Source organism: Magnolia sinica, chromosome 4, assembly GCF_029962835.1.
Source record: "Magnolia sinica isolate HGM2019 chromosome 4, MsV1, whole genome shotgun sequence".
In the NCBI taxonomy this organism is placed as follows: Eukaryota; Viridiplantae; Streptophyta; class Magnoliopsida; order Magnoliales; family Magnoliaceae; genus Magnolia; species Magnolia sinica.
Window position 1 is genome coordinate 7,928,226 of NC_080576.1, and position 20,862 is coordinate 7,949,087.

The following is a 20,862-nucleotide window of genomic DNA, read 5'->3' on the forward strand; positions in this document are numbered from 1 at the left end:
CATGTGGACCATCTATCTTATAGGGCCCCACCTTTAATATGAGTAATTCATTGTGGGCCCACTTTCAACGTCCACCATCCATCATGTGGGTCTCAGCTTTGATGTGGACCATCTATTGTGTATGACCTACCTTCAATATGGGTTATTTGTCATGTGGGTCCTATCTTTGATGCCAATTGTCCATTGTGTGGGCTCACCTTCAACGTCTACTATCCACCACGTGGGTCTCACTTTTGATGTGGAGAAGCAAGGAGGGTGATATTGTATTCTTGTTTATTCTATGAGTTTAGAAACAACCTAAGATTGTTTTAGAATGCTAGAGGTGCCAAAGGGCTCTTAGATTTTCAAGCAAGTTGGCAAATAGGAGCATTTACTTTGTCAAGCCCCCCCAGTAGATCATTTATGCTACACCTATATGCCCCTTTGACACACATGGTCTAGATTAATGGATCTAAATCAAACCTGACTAGACTTGAAGTTAGCCAGGACTCACCCAAAAGGCATGACCTAGGCTTGAATATTTCTTCATGGGTCCTAAAAATTAGACCAGGACCGTTAAAATCAGGTTGGGTTCATCTGCTGCTATGTGTCCACCATAGTGTCAAGCCTGGATCTCATCAATTTATCTGCCTGAGAATTTCTTGAGAGTTTTTAATATTTTGAATTTTGTCCCGTGATATTGTGTGAATCTTGTTGAAAATAAAATATCAGAAAATATTTTATTACAAATTAATGAATACATTTAAAAATATAAATGCATGGTCATAAAATAAATTATTTAACTTTTATTACCTTAAAAAATGCATCACTTCCACGAAAAAATCACAGAAATCAAAAACTAATTTTCTGGGCTCCTGCTTGGGCCTGCTGGGCTAGACCCATACCAAGTTCAGAATAAGCTAGGGCTAGAGTTGGGCACAGGACAACTCGACTCGCCTGACTCGACTCTTTTGATTTGTTCAGACTCGACTCGATCCGAACTGAAAAGGTGAGTCAGTCCAAATTGAGTAGGCTTCGCTCAATACGAACTCAAATTGAGTCAAGTCTGAGTTACCCAGTAATTTGATCCAACTCGATTCGAAACTCGATCCGGTTAGACTCGACTCAATCCGAAACGCAACTCGACTTGAATTCGAGTACTCCACCTTCTCCTCTCTCTCTCCTCTCCACTCCCTCCCTCTCTCATCTCTCGATCCAATTCGGTGCCAACTTGAATCGACTCGGTACGTTTCACCGGGTCGGATTCGGTCCGGATTAGTTCAGGCCAGACCCGGACTCAGATCTGCCAACTTGAATCGACTTGGTCTGGATTAGCTCAGGCCAAACCCGGACTCAGATCAGGTCAAGCATACTAGACTCGGTACCAAGTCAAGTTGAGTTTGAGTCAGGCCTATTTCAAAATTGGATCGAGTCGAGTCAGCCCTAACTCAGTCTGACTTGACTCGTTGCCCCAGCTCTAGCTATGTTCTAGCTAGGGCCTCAGGCTGGGTCAGGCCTATTATGGTATGGGTTTAGGTCGAAACCTAGCCCAATGCCACCCCTATTTGCAGCTCCTTATATGCATAGGTGGGGCACGTGTACAACGATTTTTTGGGCTGCTTGTACGGGCAGTCTCATCATGGATGGCCCATCATCTGCAGAAACATACTGATTGAACGATCCTAGCCATCCAAACAGAGGACCTGCGTTTCTTGAGTTAAGTACGTGACTAAATTTTGAGTAATTCGATACTTTGGCAACAAATGATGCTTGTACTCACAACATACATGAACTCGAATTAAACCAACTAAATTGTGGAACATATCTTTCATTTCTAACTGTCCAATCAACGTCCACCAATCACCAATCCTATTGTAAGATAATTCGAACAATCTTGACTTTTAGTTACCAATGACCCTTTTTGTGGACGGTTTGATTTGAATTACTTTTACGCATTCATGCGTATTATCCATCAGACCAGAGTATCAAAGATTCCTCCTCTTATATCTTTCTTGCGGGTCACCAATGATTCGATTACCCAACCAAAGCTCCATCAGATCAACATTCTAAATCACCATACATGATCTATGGCCCACCAAACTCAAACCAAAGGAAAAAAAAAGCCAACAAATGGAACAAACTCCTTGAAATATTCAAACCAAATTCACAAAAAAAGCTTATTATAATTTCCCATCAGACATAACATCAACACCACAGGGGCGCAGATCTTTACTATTATTATTTTCTGATCTTCTGATTCCTTCGTTCATCCAATCACCTCCATGGAAGAAATTGCATCAACGTGTGGGAGTACAGGGCTGCTCCATCACCTGCAATGTTTGCGTGGAAGTAACTGAAAGCATCGCTCTCAACATCGGCTTTCCCTTCTCGATCACCTTCAAAATACCCAAGAACATCAACGTATATAAAACCACCATCCCAATTAAGATAGCAAGATCGACCCACTTGGAGTAGCCCATCTCAACCTGCCAGATGTTTCTCAAGATCTCATCCCCAGTGATTCTGGGTGGCCCACCTTCTTGGTTGTTGGGGAATGTCAGGCCCATAAACTCATTCTTGTATAATCCTTGATTGGCATACTTGTGGAATGCAATGTGGTACATTGGGTATCTCCAGAAGATCTTTGGAAGATCATTCGGCAACCGGAAGAAGCCGCCACTCAAGATCATCACTGCTTGGATCCCAGCACCAGTTATTATGCCCATGAGGAAATCTGGGACGATACTTGCAACGATCATCATCAGGCCTTCGACCAACATCATGCACACAAATAACATGAGAGAGAAGAATACAAAATTATCAACTCCTCTCTGAAGGCCCACCATGAAGTAAGCAATGGATCCAGGGATCAATGATACAAGAATCAAGTAAGGAATGGAAGAAAGTGTGTTGCCTACAACGAATGCGCTCACGCCGTAGTGGCCATTCAATCTCTCCCGTTCAAATATCTGTAAATGCAGCCATTTGGAAAAGAAGAACAGGATTCGTAAATAAGCAATAAACGAATTTATGCCTAGGGCTGTGTTTGGATGTGCAATCGAATTCGATTTCAAACCAATTAGTTGATCAGCCCAAGGATGAGATAATTACCAAATGAGCAAAGAAGTAAAATAGAAGCCAGACCAGAGTTACTAATTGGGACAAGAACTCAAATTCGAGACACCCACAGCCCAAGAACTGCTAAAAAATCATAATGTAAGTAGGCCTTAAATTGCATTTCCATTCCTTTGGAGTTTGAACAAACATAACTGCAATTTGGAGACTGGTAACTGCATGGGGGGAAATTGCAATTTGGCCATTTCCACTTTATCAATCCAATAATCATAATTCAATCAGATAGTGCATCCAAACACACTAATGAAGTTTCTAAACATCTGCTAACCTTCATGTCCTCCACAAAGGAAGGGAATCCGCCAATTGTTATGAAAGTCATGAATGCAGCTACAAATAAAAGCATTGAACCTCTAGCCTGCAAAACTCAAAATGTTGTTGTAGATCAGATAAAATCCTTGCATTACAGGTGAGGGATGAAGGAAAAATCATAAAAATGAGTCATTTCACCATCTCACCTGAATAGATCCAACATCATCACCAATGTCGTAGTAGATAGCACCAAGACAGATACACATTGCAATGTATATTACGAGACGCAGCCAGTAGTAGCCCAAATCCCTCTTCTTGTTCACAAAGGACCTTCTTGTGAGGACAAGGCTCTGCATGAGGAAGCTTGCTTGGCTTCCTTTCTTCTGCAAAGCTCCTCCTTCCTACAAAACAATGGTTAGGCCTAGTGGGTTCATCATAGATCACGGTTTTGATGAAACCAAATTGAATCCAGTTGTTGAATCTTCAATAAATAAGCACGCGAGAGTCGTAGGTATACGGCATGATAAGGGATGGCTAAACCTTCCATGCTTATCGTTTGCCTGGAGTCCTGGTAAGAATGGCGTTTGTAGGAGTGTGGAGACTATGGAGTAGGACTCCTATCCCTTTTTTGATCATTTCCAGTGGCTTTTATCATCAGATCATGGTTTCAATTGTTATTGGGGATTATAGGTGGCCCACATAAGAATTCGAACCAAGAATGAGATGAATTTGCAATCTGCATTGTTTTATTAACATAAATGAAGAGGAGATCAAGCCTCGCCTGTCATGGTTTCTCAACAGAATGTTAAGGTTGTCTATTGGATCCCAACACCAATGTAGTAACGATGAAAGCAGCAGCAACCACCACCACAGAAGTAACCACGGTAGAGCTGATTGACTTGATTGCTAACTTACCATTTTATGTATCTGGGTGACCCGCTGTGATACTTGTTTACAGGTGAGGGATGACTTATATGATTTCACGAGGACGTTGATGACTTCGGCAGTTGACTTTGTACCGGGGCCTTGTTCAATGTCCTAATTTACCAAAATGAAGAGATTAGAGGTTTTAAAATCTTGTGAGTTAGACATTCCATTTGAGACACTGAATTATAATAATAAGAACAGAGAGAGAGTGAGAGAGAGAGAGAGAGAGAGAGAGAGAGAGAGAGAGAGAGAGAGAGAGAGAGAGAGAGAGAGAGAGAGTCATTTTTGCGCTGACCTCATCAAAGTCTTTGTTGATTGTTTTGAGGAAGTGATCAGAAGGGTTCCTCAAAGATGGGCATGGAAAGCCATTCAATGCGAAAAACTGCCAGTGAGTCGGATAATCAACAACTTCTGCTCAGTACTCTTCAAAGATCAAATAAAAAAGGTACAGAAAAATCTGGAAAGTCTAGATTCATTATTAGTGATGCTAATTAATGAAAAAAAAAACCACATCTTTAGTTTACTAATTAAATAAAATAAAGAAGATCCGTTTAGTGTTTGTTGTGCAGATGCCTTCGATTTTACACTGTCTTAGAGTTGAAGAAGGGGTCTGGTAGTTGGACCTAATTAGGTTCGGTCCGACCTACAGAGTGCGGGATTTCTCCGTTAGAAGTCATTAGCAGAGCAAGAATCTGTCGGCGGACAGAAAATGAGTTCGGTCCGACCAAATGTTGCTGACCCAACTATGCAGTTTTGCATAAGTTAGGATATTTAAGTCCTGATTCGATTAGAGCTGGTGAAGACAAGTATTTTCTCTCATAGGGCAAATGTTTTACAATGTTAGAGGGTTTTCTACACATGTAAGGGATTGGAAATGGATTTTTTCTTAAGGACTAGGGATTTTCCTAGGGGTGTGCATTGCAAGGGGAGAACAGATTACTTCTGTAATTAGAGAAGGAAAATGGTGTAACTTGAAAGTTTCTATTATAAAGGAGACCTTTGCGCTTTGTGCCGTAGTTTCTCCCGAAAGATTTTCCATGTAAAATCGTGAGTTTGTGATTACTTGATAGGTTGATTCTAATTTGATTGTTCTGTTTTTGCTGAATATGCTTCCACAAAGCATAGGATTAACAGTAGTATTAGATCCAAATTTCTAATATTTAGGATTGATCCAGATTTGTTATGGGCTAGGAATTACTATGAATCCTAACCAGCCAATCAGTGGCGCAAACATAAATGCTTAAAAACACAAGTTTTCTTCTGCAAGCAACAGATTGGTCAGCGATTGTCCAATCAATATGACTTTGGCACCATGGCCCATATAACATTCTGACCACCATTTACCATACACGTGTACGGAGGAGACTGGGCATATTGCATTCCAGATTGTCCCTACCAAAGGTGAGGATTCCAAGGCAAACAATGAAAAACAAGTTAGATACCTCATTAGCTTCCGAAGCAGGGCCAAAATAAACTGTTCTACCAGAAGAGAGAAGGCAGAGATTGTGAAAGAGCTCAAACACTTCGCTGCTAGGCTGATGGATGGATGCGATGATGGTCCTCCCACCTTGTCTAGCAAGGCTCACGATCCGACTCATGACATGGTACGACGCCGCGCTATCGAGCCCGCTTGTCGGCTCATCCAGGAACAGTAGCTTCGGGCGTGTTAACATCTCTATGCAAATGCTGACCCTCCTCTTCTGGCCCCCACTAAGTCCTTTGGTGGCCCACCCTCCAATCCTCGTGTTCATAGCATCTTGCAATCCCATCTCTTTTATCATTGTCTCCGCTCTCTCCTTCTTCTCGGATTTTAGCATGGAGTCAGGAAGTTGGAGCTGAGCTGAGTAATACACGGCTTCTCTAACCGTCAACGTCGTCATTAGAGAATCATCTTGAGTCACATAAGCCTGAATTAAGAAACAAATGACCTTGTTTACAAAAGATAACTAGTACTGATTTGCATTGTGCCCTGTACTTTTTTAAAAATTCACATCTGATTATATAACTAGTTCGAGGTAGATGCTCCCGTGCTCATAGTTGCATTAGGAAAGTTAGTCCAATCCATTGATCTAGACTGTTCATTAGGTTCAATGAACATTTCATGGTACGTCATGAAAATATCACACCGATCTGACAGATGTGAAGTATTCAATCAATGATTTTTAGTATGGTTGGTTAAGATAATTTATGATCCAACTATTTGTTAGGGCCCATCATATGGATTGCTTATGATTCTAAAGAATCACTTTTGCTAGGCAATTGTAACTATCCAATCCATGGCCTGGAAAATAAGGTCGAATAAAAATTGGACTGGATCATCAGATCAGTAGCTTTTTTTTCTTTTTTTTTTTGGGGTATGATAGCTTATGAAATGTGTTTTGGACTTAATGGACAGTTCAGATGGACCAAGTGGATAGTTGAAGATGCAACTAAGAGCACCATATTACTGTGGGAGCTCTGGAGCATTTTTCCTGGTTTGAATGACTGGTTTACTTACTGAGGTCCCAAATGCAAGTGTTTGCTTTCGGCCGTTGATTAGGATGTCTCCTGATTGCCGGGTGTTACCACCTAATCTCCCTGCAATTGGGTGTTAATTAGTGACTTGAGAGTTTCCATCAAAAAATCGAATTTAATCTCTCTCTCCAGCCCCAAAAATGAACAATGAGCACGTAGTTGGAATTTGGGCCAGCCATTGGGGTCAGGACGTGGGTAGAAAAAGGCTCAAGCCATTTAATAATTGTGTGTTTATTTCAGCCCCCAAAATGAACAATGAGAACATAGGTGGACTTTGGGTCAGATCAAAAGTCCAAATAAACTCGGCTTGGGTTGGGTTTGGGCTGAGTCTAGACTAGGAGGTTCCATTTATCTATGCATTTGGCTCTAAGTTGGGTTCCTCAAGCTTTTTACTCATACCTTAGTCATACACTCACAATAGTTTCAACATGAGGTCATGGGTTTGAGTATCCATTGTGGTGAAATTCCACTTTAGTGTGAGTGGGAGAGTGTGCGTGGGAGTGTGAGAATGTGTGCGGGGAAAAATAAATTCATACCAGTACAGAGCAAGTCATGTTGCAAAAATCATGATACTCATCATCTAATTAATATCATGAAAATGGATAGTTAGAATTCAGCAGGAAAACAAAATATACCTGCATTTGGTTTTATGGTGCTAACCATCATATCTATACCTCATAAGATGGACGATTGTATAGAACTACCATATTCAAAGGGTTAGGATTATCTGAGTGGAGTGATTTTTGCACCATATCTTGCTCTCAATTGTATGATTGAATGGACCGTCCAGATTCATAATTGGCTATGCTGTCTGAATCAAAGGCTTTCAGGTGAAGGTGGAGATGGTAGCATTTCCCTTATTCAATTACCTTAATTCCCTTCATTAATTAAGATTAGATAAAATGATAAGCATTCTCAGAGGCTGAGACAACAGTTGTGATTTTTGGATAGCAGCCCTAAATAATTATAGAATGAATGAAATATCCAAATTGGTATTTAGGTTATGCGTATGTACATAAACATTTGCACACAAACACATGAGGAAATAATGATTCCATGGAAACGTTCTCATCAAAAGACAAGTGAAAATATTTTACTTATATGAGGCTAATATGATGTGTAGCTAACCCGAACTTGAACTTGGCACGGTCCTCAAGTCTGACTGGCTGGCTCAGCTCAGTTCAGTCAGCAACTTGGGCTAGTTCAAGCTTTGTGCAACATTTTCTCAAACATATAAAGTGTATCTTCAATTTTTTATAGAATGCAAAATAGTAACAACAGTTTATAGGCATTTCATCAAACAAAACACTTGGTGGGCAGCATTAAAATCAAGATATGAGGATAGTTTTTTAATGTAAAGTTTTTATTTTTTGTAGTGATTTGTTTCATATCTATTCCTTCCTCGCCACCAACCCATCCTGCGGAGAATATATGCACTCAAAACAACACTTTGTTGAGTCATTTCATCAAACACTTGGTGAGCAACGTCAATATCAAAATAACCAAGTCACAGAGCCGATTTGATCCGAGTCAATTTGAGTTGAGGTTCGATCCGAGCCGAGCTGAGCTCGAGCATGCTCAAACTCGACTTGAAATTTTTTCGAGCTCCAAAAACCAGCTTGACTCTGTCTAAATCTAACTTCGAACCGAGACGAGTTGAGCTGGTTTTTGGAGCTCGAATGCATCTGATGAACAGGTCAAATGGCATCAACACATCATTAGAGCTGCACACGAGTTCAAGCTTGTGTTCTACCTCAACTATTTCCCACCGTGCGGCTCACCTGATTCATGAATTGATCTAATTCTTTGGCCCATGGCAATTCTCACGGAGAGCAAATGTTACCGTTACATCCCAGTGGTGTGCTGATGTCACCTTGTTCTGTCGACCTCACCATGATATGTGTTATATCCACTCCATCTACCCATTTTTTGAGATTATATTAGCGCATGGACCAAAAAATGAGGCTGATCCAAAGCTGAGATGGACCACATCATATAACACCACACCACACTGTGGCAAAGTTCTATATGCCCCATCATGATATGTGTTATATCCACACCATTAATCCATTTTGCAAGCCATTTTAGGGCATGAGCCCAAACTTGAGGCATATCCAACCTTAAAGTGGATCACACCAAAGATTGCAGTGGGGATTGAACGGCCACCAGTGAAAACTTCTTGGTGGCCACCGAAGTTTTGGATGATGATATTTGTGTTTTCCCTTCATCCATGTCAATGTGACCTTATGAACAAGTTGGATGGCAAATAAATATCATGGTGGGGCCTAGGAAGGTTTTAACAATGGGTGTCACAGTACCCACTGCTTTATGTGGTGTGGTCCACTTGAGGTTTCTATCTGGCTTGTTTTTGGACTCTCGTTTTTGAGCTCATGCCCCAAATTACCTGCAAAATAGATGAATGGTATAAATATATAATACATCATGGCGGTCTCACGGAACTTTGCCATGTCAACATGGGTGTGGTGGCACACCATTACACTACAACATATTGAGTAAACCTTGTGGGCCAGCCTGAATGCGTATGTCTTGTCCATGCGGTCCATTCATTTTTTCAGTTCATTTTAAGGCATGAGCCTAATATTAAAGCATGTATGTTCAAACCTTACTGAGGCCCACAATGATGTTTATTTGTCATTCAGCCTGTTCATAAGGTCACGGATAAGTGGATGAAGGGAAAACACAAATATTAGGTCGGTCTACAACATTTGTTGCCCCAAGAAGTTTTCAATAGAAGCATTCAATTCAGACTATTTTCCTGTAGTGTGGTCCACTTAAGTTTTGTATATACTTCAATTTTGAGTCATGCCGTGAAAGAAGCTGGTAAAATGGAGGGCGTGGATAAGACACATACATCACAGTGGGCCCTACAGAATTACTCCGTACGTTATAGCGTACTCAGTAGGCAATCCGCTTATGTCCCAGCCACCAATAATTGTGGGCCCCACAGTGAACGGTCCATGCCCCACTGCCCAATCTGTGGTCCACGGTAAAAGTAACGGATTCTTTCAACCAATGAAAGGCTGGATACTTTATGCTCGGGAGGATTTCATGTGCACCAGCATCTATCACGACTCCTGTCTTAACGATGTTGTGAAGGGCGCGGCTGTGGATCCCCCGATCCACCTAGGTGGGTGGGACCCCTGAGTGTGGGCCCACGGTGATGTATCTTACTACATCCACACCGTCCATTTGTATTGAAATCTTATTTTAGGGCATAATTCAAGAATAAGACATCCAAATCTCAGATGGACCATAGTACAGGAAATGGTGGTAATTGACCATTAAAAACTTCTTGTGGGCCACAAAAGCTTTGGATCAAGATGATATTTATGTGGTTTCTTCATCTGGATCTTTCTGACCCTATCAACAGGTTGGATGGCAAATAAACCTTCTCGGTGGAATCCATGAATTTTTTAATGGTGGGGATTCAATCAGGACGGTTTCTGTGGCGTGGTCCACCTAAAATTTGGGTCAGATTTATTTTTGGTTTCACACCCGAAAATGTCGAAATAGTTGGACAGTGTGGATTTAAGGAAGGCACATACATCACTGTAAGCCCCACAATCAGGTCTCACCCACATCTGTGGGATCCACCGCAGACGCGCGCTGTTATAAACCACAGAACAAATGCTACTGTGTGGTATACTTTCCACTTCCTCATCTAGTGGGCCCCACAGAACTTTCCACTTCCTCATCTAGCATCCCTCTGCTCATTGACAGGCCACAAACAAATGCTAACTGTTGAGTGCAGCCTATAGCTGACAAAATATCACTGACAAGATAATATTATACCTTTGATTTATTTATATTTTTCCCCTCTAAAATTGGTCCACTCATCATTTTAATTTTGATGTAGAACGGGTCGCGGACAGTTACATGGCCAAGATGGATCAGAAAAGGCCCGGTTGATGACAAAAGTGATCTGGACCGTCGGACCTTAGATCGGGCGTATCTCGCAATTCGGAATAAGTTATTTGACGTAAAATATATGATTTTGGAGTAGAACGAGCTACTTTAGCCAACCAATCCTGCTACAACGGGTAACGTAGCTCGGAATTGTGAAAAACCCCTAGATCGACGGTTGTTTCCCTGTTTTAATTCCGTTTTTACTATAAATAGTAAGTTTTAATTTGATTATAACTCTTCATCCGTCGGGCTTTAGGAGTTGCGCCCAATGTGAAAAGAGCTTAGAATAATTAGGAGAATGGTTTGGTGAAGCCAAATAGAACACTTACTATTTTTTGCCAAAAACCTTGTGCACTAGTAGACATCACGACCGTCTATAAATAGTAAGTTTACTATTTATAGTAAGTTGCGGATTCTAGGAGTTTGAGTTGTAGTTTGATTCTGATTTCTTTCCCATTGCTTGGTACCCCTATTTAAAGGGTTGTGAAATCATTTTTATTCATCAATTAATCAATTTTGAATTTATTAGAATTTATTTCTATTTTCTACTTTCTTTCCTCGTGGATTCGAGAAGTCTCTGTGAGGAGTCCAGAGAAGCTCCGTATATTCGGAGTAGTTATCCTCATCACATTCATCCCTGCATCAATTGGTATCAGAGCGAGGATTCCTCTCGAGCCGATGACAAACAATGAAGGTATGAATCAAAATCCCGTGGACGATGATCCAGGGATTTGTTATCTTTCGAAAAAAATGGAAGCTTTCTACCGGGAGAGTTAGTTGACTATGCAAAGGCTGTAGGTAAGTCTCGACCGTCTTGCGGATGCGCTACTTCCGCCCCGAGCCTTAGGCGGTGCTCCACCACCTTTGGTTGCTCTCCCACCCATGGTGGCTCCACCACCTATAGTTGCTGTATGACGCAACCCTGATTTTCGTAGATCACTATCAGTGGCAAACCGTAGGGCTGCACCAAATGATTTAAGTTCTAACGACGAGGACCTTAATGAGAGTTTTGCCCGACGACTAATCCATGGAGGTGATCATCTAGATCGTGCTGAGAGAGACTATCGAGGTAAGGCTGAACTTCTTAGTTTTAACGGTTTATTACGTATAAAAAATTTTCTCAATTGGCTAGCCGAAGTAGAAAGATATTTTGATTACATGGACGTGCCAGATTATAAAAGGGAAAAATTGGTAGCGTTTAAATTAAAATCTGGTGCTTCTGCATGGTTGGAACAATTACAACTCTCACGAGCCCGCCAGAACAAGGCGCCCATCTCATCATGGCCACGAACGAGACATCTTCTTCAATCATAATTTCTCCCCAGTGATTATGAGCAGATATTATTCCAGCAATATCAAAATTGTAAACAAGAAAATCGAATCGTCACAGATTACACTGAAGCATTCCAACGGTTGGCTACACAAAACGATCTGTCAAAATCTGAGTCATAGAAGGTGGCACGATTTATAGGTGGGTTGCGACCGACAATTTAGGACCGAGTTCAGATGTACTCAATCGAAACCGTGGATGAAGCAGTTCAATTGGCGGGTAAGGCAGAAACATAACTTGCAAGAGCTCCTGCTCGTCCATATCCTTCAACTCGACCCCCCATGACGGGTCCCACGCAGGATCCAGTGCTGCTACGAGAAAAAGACCCAGTACCTCAATTTCCTACAACCGCAAACCGTGATACGGGAAGCGGTTCATCCAGACCTTAACGTGCAGTACTCACAACAGCGGGTCCGAGTAAGATTACAAATCCTTATGCTCGGCCAAGGTCAAACAATTGTTACCGTTGTGGCCAACCAGGCCACTTATCAAACACTTGTCCTCAATGTTCCACAGCACACTTGACTATAAACGAAGGGGGCACTGAAGATGAGGCCGCAGAAGAAGACCATCGCTTTGATGAACATGAACAAACTACTAAAGAAATAGCAGGTGGCGATGAAGTGACGGGCGAGGATCATGGCAAATTTCTAGTTGTGAGGCGATTATTGTATGCCTCACGAAAGGAATTACATTCACAGCGACACAATATATTTCGTACTCGGTACACCTTCAATGGGAAGGTCCATGATGTGATCATAGATAGTGGTAGTAGCGAGAACATCGTCTCGAGAGTGATGATGGACAAGTTGCGGCTACCAACGATGAAACGTCCTTCCCCGTACTCAATTCGCTGGATAAAAAGGGTGAATGAGACCAAGGTAACTGAATAATGCACTATCTCGTTTTCAATTGGCAAAAATTATAAGGATCAAATACTTTGTGACGTGGTCGATATGGAAGCTTGTCATATGTTACTCAGTCGACTCTGGCAGTCGGACCGTGATGCGACCCATCGGGGATGAGATAATGTTTACGTATTCGTCAAGGATATTCGAAAAATAATCCTTGCCCCTATGATACCAGAGAACCACCCTGAAGCCTCTAAAGTGGAGGGGAGTTCCCTCTTAACCATTCGGGATTTCATGGATGAATCTAAGGAAACCGGCGACGTATACACCGCAGTGGTAAAGGGTGAGGAAGAGGAACCCTCAAACATCCCTTCAAGTTTAAGACTGTTGTTAAACGAATTCAAAGAAGTCTGGCCTGAGGATTTACCTGATGGATTGCCCCCCATGAGGGACATCTAACATCACATAGACCTCGTCCCTGGGGCTAGCCTGCCCAATCGCCTTTATTATCGGATGAGTCCGAAGGAGTGTGAGATACTTCAGGGGTAAGTGGAGGAATTGATCTGTAAGGGTCTCTTGAGAGAGAGCATGAACCCATGTGTCGTATCAGCATTATTAACGCCAAAAAAGATGGAAGCTGGCACATGTGTGTTGACAACTAGACAATCAAAAAATTACCGTCAAATATTGGTTCCCAATACCATGGTTGGATAACATGCTCGATATATTAGAAGGTGCCAAGGTATTCTCTAAACTAGATTTAAGGAGCGGGTACCATCAGATTCGTATTCGACCCGGTAATGAGTGGAAAACGACATTCAAGACCAAAGAAGGGTTGTATGAGTAGCTAGTCATGCCCTTCAGCCTATCGAACGCACCAAGTACTTTTATGCGTTTGATGAATCAATTCTAAAATTGGTCACTGGCCGATTTGTGGTAGTATAATTTGATGACATATTGATATATAGCCAGGATGAGGTGGAGCATAGGAAACATCTTAAGCAGGTGCTGCAGGTCCTACAAATTAACAAGTTGTACCTCACTTGAAGAAGTGTAGTTTTTTAACTGACAGCCTGTTGTTTCTAAGATTTTTTGTAACGTCCACAGGCATTCGTGTGGACAATGAAAATGTGCGAGCTATTAGGGAATGGCCGATCCTGACAAACATTCATGAGGTGAGGAGTTTTCACGGGTTGGCGACTTTCTATTGTCGATTTGTGCGAGATTTTAGCACCATAGTCACGCCTATAACAGATTGCATGAAAAAAGGACTGTTCCGGTGAACCGATAAAGCTAACAAGAGCTTTTATGAGATCAAGCATCGTTTGTCTACAACACTGGTATTGGTGCTTCCTAATTTGGACAAATTATTTGAGGTTGAGTGTGACACTTCATACGTCGAAATTGGAGGAGTATTATCATAGGAAGGTAGGCCGGTAGCCTTCTACAGCGAGAAGCTCAGCGAAGCCCGAAAGAAGTGATCGACTTATGAGCTTGAGTTGTACGTAGTTGTTCAAGCGCTGCGACATTGGCGACATTATCTGATTCAAAGAGAGTTTGTTTTGTACACTGACCATCAAGCATTAAAGTTTATTAATAGTTAGACTAACATAAATCGTGTGCATACTAGATGGGTTGCGTTTTTACAGGAATTCACGTTCGTTCTGAGGCACAAGTCAGGGCAGCAGAACAAGGTGGCTGATACACTTAGCCGTCGTGCATCACTACTTATTACGATGAGCAACGAGGTGGTTGGCTTCGACCGTCTCAAGGAGTTGTATGCTGAGGATGAGGACTTCAAAGATTCTTGGATGAAGTGCCAAAAAGGTCACCCCAGTGACCTTCATATATAAGACGATTTTCTCTTCAAAGGGAATCAATTATGCATCCCCCAAAGTTCTCTGAGGGAGCAGATTATTCAAGAGCTACATAGAGGTGGCCTCGGTGGACACCTGGGGCGAGACAAGACGCGAGCTCTTGTGGAAGAGCGATATTACTGGCCGCAATTAGTACGCAATGTGGAAAAAATTGTACAACGTTGTCATGTTTGTCAGACTTCTAAGGGGCAATCTCAGAATACGGGCCTCTACACTCCGTTACCTGTGCCTGACGGTCCTTGGGAAGATTTATCAATGGACTTCGTGCTTGGTCTCCCACGAACACAACGCGTCATGGATTCGGTGTTCGTGGTGGTAGATCGTTTCTTCAAGATGACGCACTTTATCCCATGCAAGAAGACCCTCAATGCTACACACGTGGCGAATTTATTTTTTAGGGAGGTTGTACGGCTACACGGGGTCCCTAAGACCATTACTTTCGATCGTGACATGAAGTTCATTAGCCACTTTTGGCGGACTTTATGGAATCGATTCGATACACGACTTCAATTCAGTAGTGCTTACCACCCACAGACTGATGGGCAAACCGAAGTTATGAATCGTATGTTGGGAAACCTCTTTCGCTGTATTTTAGGAGAAAAACTGAAGCGATGGGAGTTGGCTTTATCTTAAGAAGAGTTTGCATTCAATAACATGGTGAACCGCTCGACAGGGAGATCACTGTTCCAAATTATCTACGGACGAGCACCTCGCCACACACTTGACTTGGTCCCTCTGCCCAAGTACCCAGGCACGAGCATTGCAGCAGAACATATGGCAGACAAGATCATGGGCATCCATGCAGAAGTGCAGACCAAGCTACATGCTTCGAACGAAAAGTACAAGGAACAAGCAGACAAGCATCGGTGACAAAAAATGTTCGAGATGGGTGACCGCGTTATGGTCCATCTATGCAAAGAGAGATTTCCGACCGGAACGTACAACAAATTGAAAAATAAGAAGATTGGACCCGTCCCAATCATTCGAAAGATCAATGACAATGCTTATGTTGTTGATCTTCCAGATGACATGGCGATCTCACGGACTTTCAACATCGCGGACTTGACCGAGTATCATGAACCAGAGCAGGATAAGAACTCGAGGACGAGTTCTTTTGAAGTGGAGGGGACTGATGTAGAGCGGGTCGCGGACAGTTTCATGGCCAAGATGGATCAGAAAAGGCTCGGTCGACGACAAAAGTGATCTGGACCGTCGGACCTTAGATCGGGTGTATCTTGCAATCCGGAATGAGTTATCTGATGTAAAATATATGAATTTGGGGTAGAACGAACTACTTTAGCCAACCAACCCTGCTATACCGGGTTACGCAGCCCAGAATTCGAAAAACCCCTGGATCGACGGTCGTTTCCCTGTTTTAATTCCGTTTTTACTTTAAATAGTAAGTTTTAGTTTGATTGTAACTCTTCATCCGTCGGGCTTTGGGAGTTGCGCCCAACGTGAAAAGAGCTTAGAATAATTAAGAGAATGGTTTGGTGAAGCCAAATAGGACACTTACTATTTTTGGCCAAAAACCTTGCGTACTAGTAGACATCACGACCTTCTATAAATAGTAAGTTTACTATTTATAGTAAGTCGCAGATTCTAGGAGTTTGAGTTGTAGTTTGATTCTGATTTTTTTCCATTGCTTGGTACCCTTATTTAAAGGGTTGTGAACTCATTTTTATTCATCAATTAATAAATTTCGAATTTATTAGAATTTATTTATATTTCTTGCTTTCTTTCCTCGTGGATTCGAGAAGTCTCTATGAGGAGTTCAGAGAAGCTTCGTGGATTCGGAGTAGTTATCGTCATCACGTTCATCCCTGCGTCACCTTTTAACTATCCATTTACTAGTTAATGACTGAGACTGATTGATCAGATCCATGATGGGCCTACTATTTAGAGGTCTAGATAGCCGTGCATTGGTCCGCAATGTGAGGAGCATAAGTAGCCACATTTTTAAAGGATGGAAACTAAGACAAGTAGTGTAGCTCTTTTCCACAAAGTCCTTGCCTAGAGCGTGCCAACAATTAGCCAAGCTCCATGCAGGGAGAACGTGCAGAAGATCTACGCCATCTATTAGGTGCATTACTTTATCTTGCCTAGAAATAAATAATTGAGTTGGTCCAAGCCTCAGGTGGGCCACACTACAATGCAGGGTTGGGATGAAAGGCGTACCTTTGGCTGTGTATGACTCTTCTCAACAAGATGGAGATAAGAGTCCAAAACTGATGTAGAGCAGGTCGCGGACAGTTTCATGGCCAAGATGGATCAGAAAAGGTCCGGTCGACGACAGAAGTGATCCAGACCGTCGGACCTTAGATCGGACGTATCTCGCAATCCGGAATGAGTTACCTGACGTAAAATATATGATTTTGGGGTACAACGAGCTACTTTAGCCAACCAACCCCGCTATGCCAGGTTGCCATGCCCGAAATTGCGAAAAACCCCTGGATCGACGGTCATTTCCCTGTTTTAATTTCGTTTTTACTATAAATAGTAAGTTTTAGTTTGCTTATAACTCTTCATCCGTCAGGCTTTAGGAGTTGTGCCCAACGTGAAAAGAGCTTAGAATAATTAGGAGAACGGTTTGGTGAAGCCAAATAGGACACTTACTATTTTTGGCCGAAAACCTTGCGCATTAGTAGACATCACGACCGTCTATAAATTGTAAATAGTAGTAAGTTTACTATTGATAGCAAGTCGCGAATTCTAGGAGTTTTAGTTGTAGTTTGATTCTAATTTCTTTCCCATTGCTTGGTACCCCTATTTAAAGGGTTGTGAACTCGTTTTTATTCATTCATTAATCAAATTCGAATTTATTAGAATTTCTTTTTATTTCCTGCTTCCTTCCTCGTGGATTCGAGAAGTCTCTGTGAGGAGTCCAGAGAAGTTCCGTGGATTCGGAATAGTTATCCTCTTGAGGAAGACGGTGCTCGACCTCACGTCCTCCCCTGCGTCAAAAACTAATGCTACTTAAATACTCAGGTGAACCACACCATGTGAATTTTGAGGTTGAGCCAGATTTTATGTCGTCTCTGGATGAGGCTTGCTTGCGTTTTTGGATCAATGTGATGTTTGGGATCAAAGCCTAACGGACGCCGATTTCCTGCCAAAGCCTTTCCGGAAAGATCCTGCGCGGAAAGTTAGGTGGGGCCACGGTGATGTTTGTTAGAAATCCACTCCGTCCATCAGTTTTTCAAGCTCATTTTAGGAGATGCAGCAAAGAAATGAGGTGGAACCAAAACTCAAATGGGCAACGAGAGAAAAAACTTGGGAAAGAATGCCTACTGTTGAAACTTTACTAGGCTCCCCCAAAAAAGAGCCTGATACAAAACACCGTAACCCTTTTGAATGTTTCAACAGTACTGGCCGTTCAATCCCCACTGTTTCCTCTCGTGTGGTCCACTTGCGTTTTAGATCCGACTCGTTTTTTTTCACACGTCCTGAAATGAGCTCGCAAAACGGATGGACAGGGTGTATTTCTTACAAACATCATGGTGGGCTCACACAGGAACTCCATCCTGTCCATCCGTTTTGCGAGCTCACAAACATCATTCTGTCCACCCAGTTAGCCTTTCGCAGGAAATCCATGTCGAAGCCTAACGTGGGGTGGAATACTTGATGTATAGGGTGGATCTTATCCCAATGAAGTCATCCATCCACCTCGATGAATAGCCACACCTCCCTATGACTCATGACCGTAGTCATGCAAACATTTTCGCTTATTAAAGATTAAAAAGAAGAAGCTAGAGAATTAGGATTACAAAGCCAAAGCTATAAAATCCGAATTACAATTACCTGCTAATGCATCGAGAAGTGTGGACTTGCCGCAACCAGAGGGACCCATGATGGCCAAAACCTCACCAGGCTGAGAATAGCCTGTGAGGCCTTGAAGAATCGCCCGACAGCCATCTTTTCCATTCGAAACCGTCACCCAAAGATCCTCCCATGTCAAGAAAATGCCAGGCTCTTCCGACCCAAGTCCAACGCCGTCCCACTTACCCCATTTTATCTCTTCTTTGGCTGGCAACGTCATCGTTGCATTCATCTCTTGTATTGGTAGCTCTGCCACTGTTCTTACTTCCCTAGTACTCTCCTTGATTTCCATATCTACTTGTAAGGACGATGGCCCCCTATATACGGGCCCGGACGTGCTAGCTCCAAGTTGAGGAGAAAGAGAAGAAGCACTTAAAGGGAAGAAGCCTTCTACGTCAGGGGATATGTCATCATGGGACAGAATGCCATCCGTTTGTTTAATATCCACAGTAGCCATAGAAGCCATGTTATTTTGAGACTCCAAAAGAGAGAGAGAGAGAGAGAGAGAGAGAGAGAGAGAGAGAGAGAGTGGTGGTAAGCGAGAGAGAGAGAGAGAGTGGGTGAGTGGTGGTAAGCGAGAGAGAGAGAGAGAGAGAGAGAGAGAGAGAGAGAGAGAGAGAGAGAGAGAGAGAGAGTGAGAGAGAGAGAGAGAGAGAGAGAGAGAGAGAGAGAGAGAGAGAGAGAGAGAGAGAGAGAGAGAGAGAGAGAGAGAGAGAGAGAGAGAGAGAGAGAGAGTGAGTGGTGGTAAGCGAGAGAGAGAGAGAGAGAGAGTGAGTGAGTGGTGGCAAGCGAAATATGTCGGCATTTAAAGGCTTGTGGAAGCAGAGCCATAAATATTACAGCGATTTTGAAAAATATTGCAATCCTAGGACTGATCAATTACGCCATGACGTCACTGATTTTGAAAAATATTGCAATCCTAGGACTGATCAATTAGGCCATGACGTCACTGACCAATCAGGCTATGACATTGTATTCATATTGAAAATCTTGTATTTCTATTTAATTTTTTTTTTTCAACTTTATCACGAAATTATCCTCATATTATTTTTTAAATAATTAATATATTCTCATATATTGAAATTTTAAAGTTATCATTAATTGATAATCATCATGTTAATATTTACAATTTTCAAAATCTCTTCATTTCACAAAATTACCATCGTATTAAATACTCATATATTTAAATGTTAAAATTATTATTAATTTATAGAAAGTATTTTAATATTTTATTTCTAACAAGATTTCAAGATAATATTCTATGAAAAGCCTCAAATAAATAGATAAATAAAGCTTGGGAAGTTACCAAGCTAAGAAAATTTATGGGAGATTTGTCACATCTATGGCCTACTCTTATTACTTCCAAGTGAGACCTAACTTAAGAATTGTTTGGATGCCCGTAAAATCATTAAGTTGTAATTTGATTATGGGTGTAAAGTATTTACATGTAGTTTTATTTGGTATTAAGCTATAATATGTTTGTAGGGAAATAATTATATGAGATTGGATAACTTAAAATTTATTTACAGCTCATATTTAAATATTTACTAACAGCAGAGATAGGAATAGTAAATCCTTTAAAAATAAATAATTAAAAGACATTAAGTTTTTATGTAAGATCTATCATTAGGATAAGGTCAACTCAATAAAACATGTGACTGATTTTTATGGTAAACAAATTATTTGGTGGGCCATAGAAGTAGGCTCACCAAATCAAACATAGTACTATGGTTTGACAACATTCTAATGTATGAAAAGTTTTAACCTCGACGATAGTAACAAAAAAAGATGGAATGTTTTTTGTTTTTTTTTTTTTTCATATTTTTCATTTGTTTTTGGTCCTTATAATTGTTTGAAGAGGATATGAGGATACGCAATTTTTTTTGCTTTGGAAATTTTTTAAAATTATAGCGATTGCCTGAAATCCCACTGCTTATAATCTGAAATGTGACTTTTTCCCATATTTCAAATTATAACTTGGATTATATCATAAAATTTAATTATAGATATATATACCCATCCAAACAACCCATGTAATATGATTATTTTTAAACATATTACTATTTAAGGACTTTACACCATCCGAAAGTAATAATTACTAATTTACCTAGATTTAGTATTGTGGAAAATCAAACAGGCCCTATACCCATTCATGCCTGTGACGTCACTGGTCCGATGGGGTTGAGTTGCTCTCATTGGTTGGCCCTAACCTGTCTTATTTGTGGACTTTTGGCCCATTAAGGCACCATGCATC

General features: G+C 41.5%; 1 protein-coding gene across 1 annotated transcript; it reads right to left on the reverse strand.

The window, feature by feature from the left end:
- Nucleotides 1-1,962: 1,962 nt before the first annotated feature.
- Nucleotides 1,963-19,105, reverse strand: LOC131242325 (ABC transporter G family member 1-like). The gene is made up of 8 exons (XM_058240901.1): nucleotides 18,591-19,105; nucleotides 6,788-6,867; nucleotides 5,733-6,197; nucleotides 4,586-4,672; nucleotides 4,279-4,401; nucleotides 3,570-3,764; nucleotides 3,383-3,469; nucleotides 1,963-2,948 (listed from the first exon to the last, which is right to left on the reverse strand). Exons 1-8 carry the CDS (start codon nucleotides 19,072-19,074, stop codon nucleotides 2,277-2,279), a joined length of 2,193 nt encoding a protein of 730 aa, XP_058096884.1. The 5' UTR covers nucleotides 19,075-19,105; the 3' UTR covers nucleotides 1,963-2,276.
- Nucleotides 19,106-20,862: the final 1,757 nt, after the last annotated feature.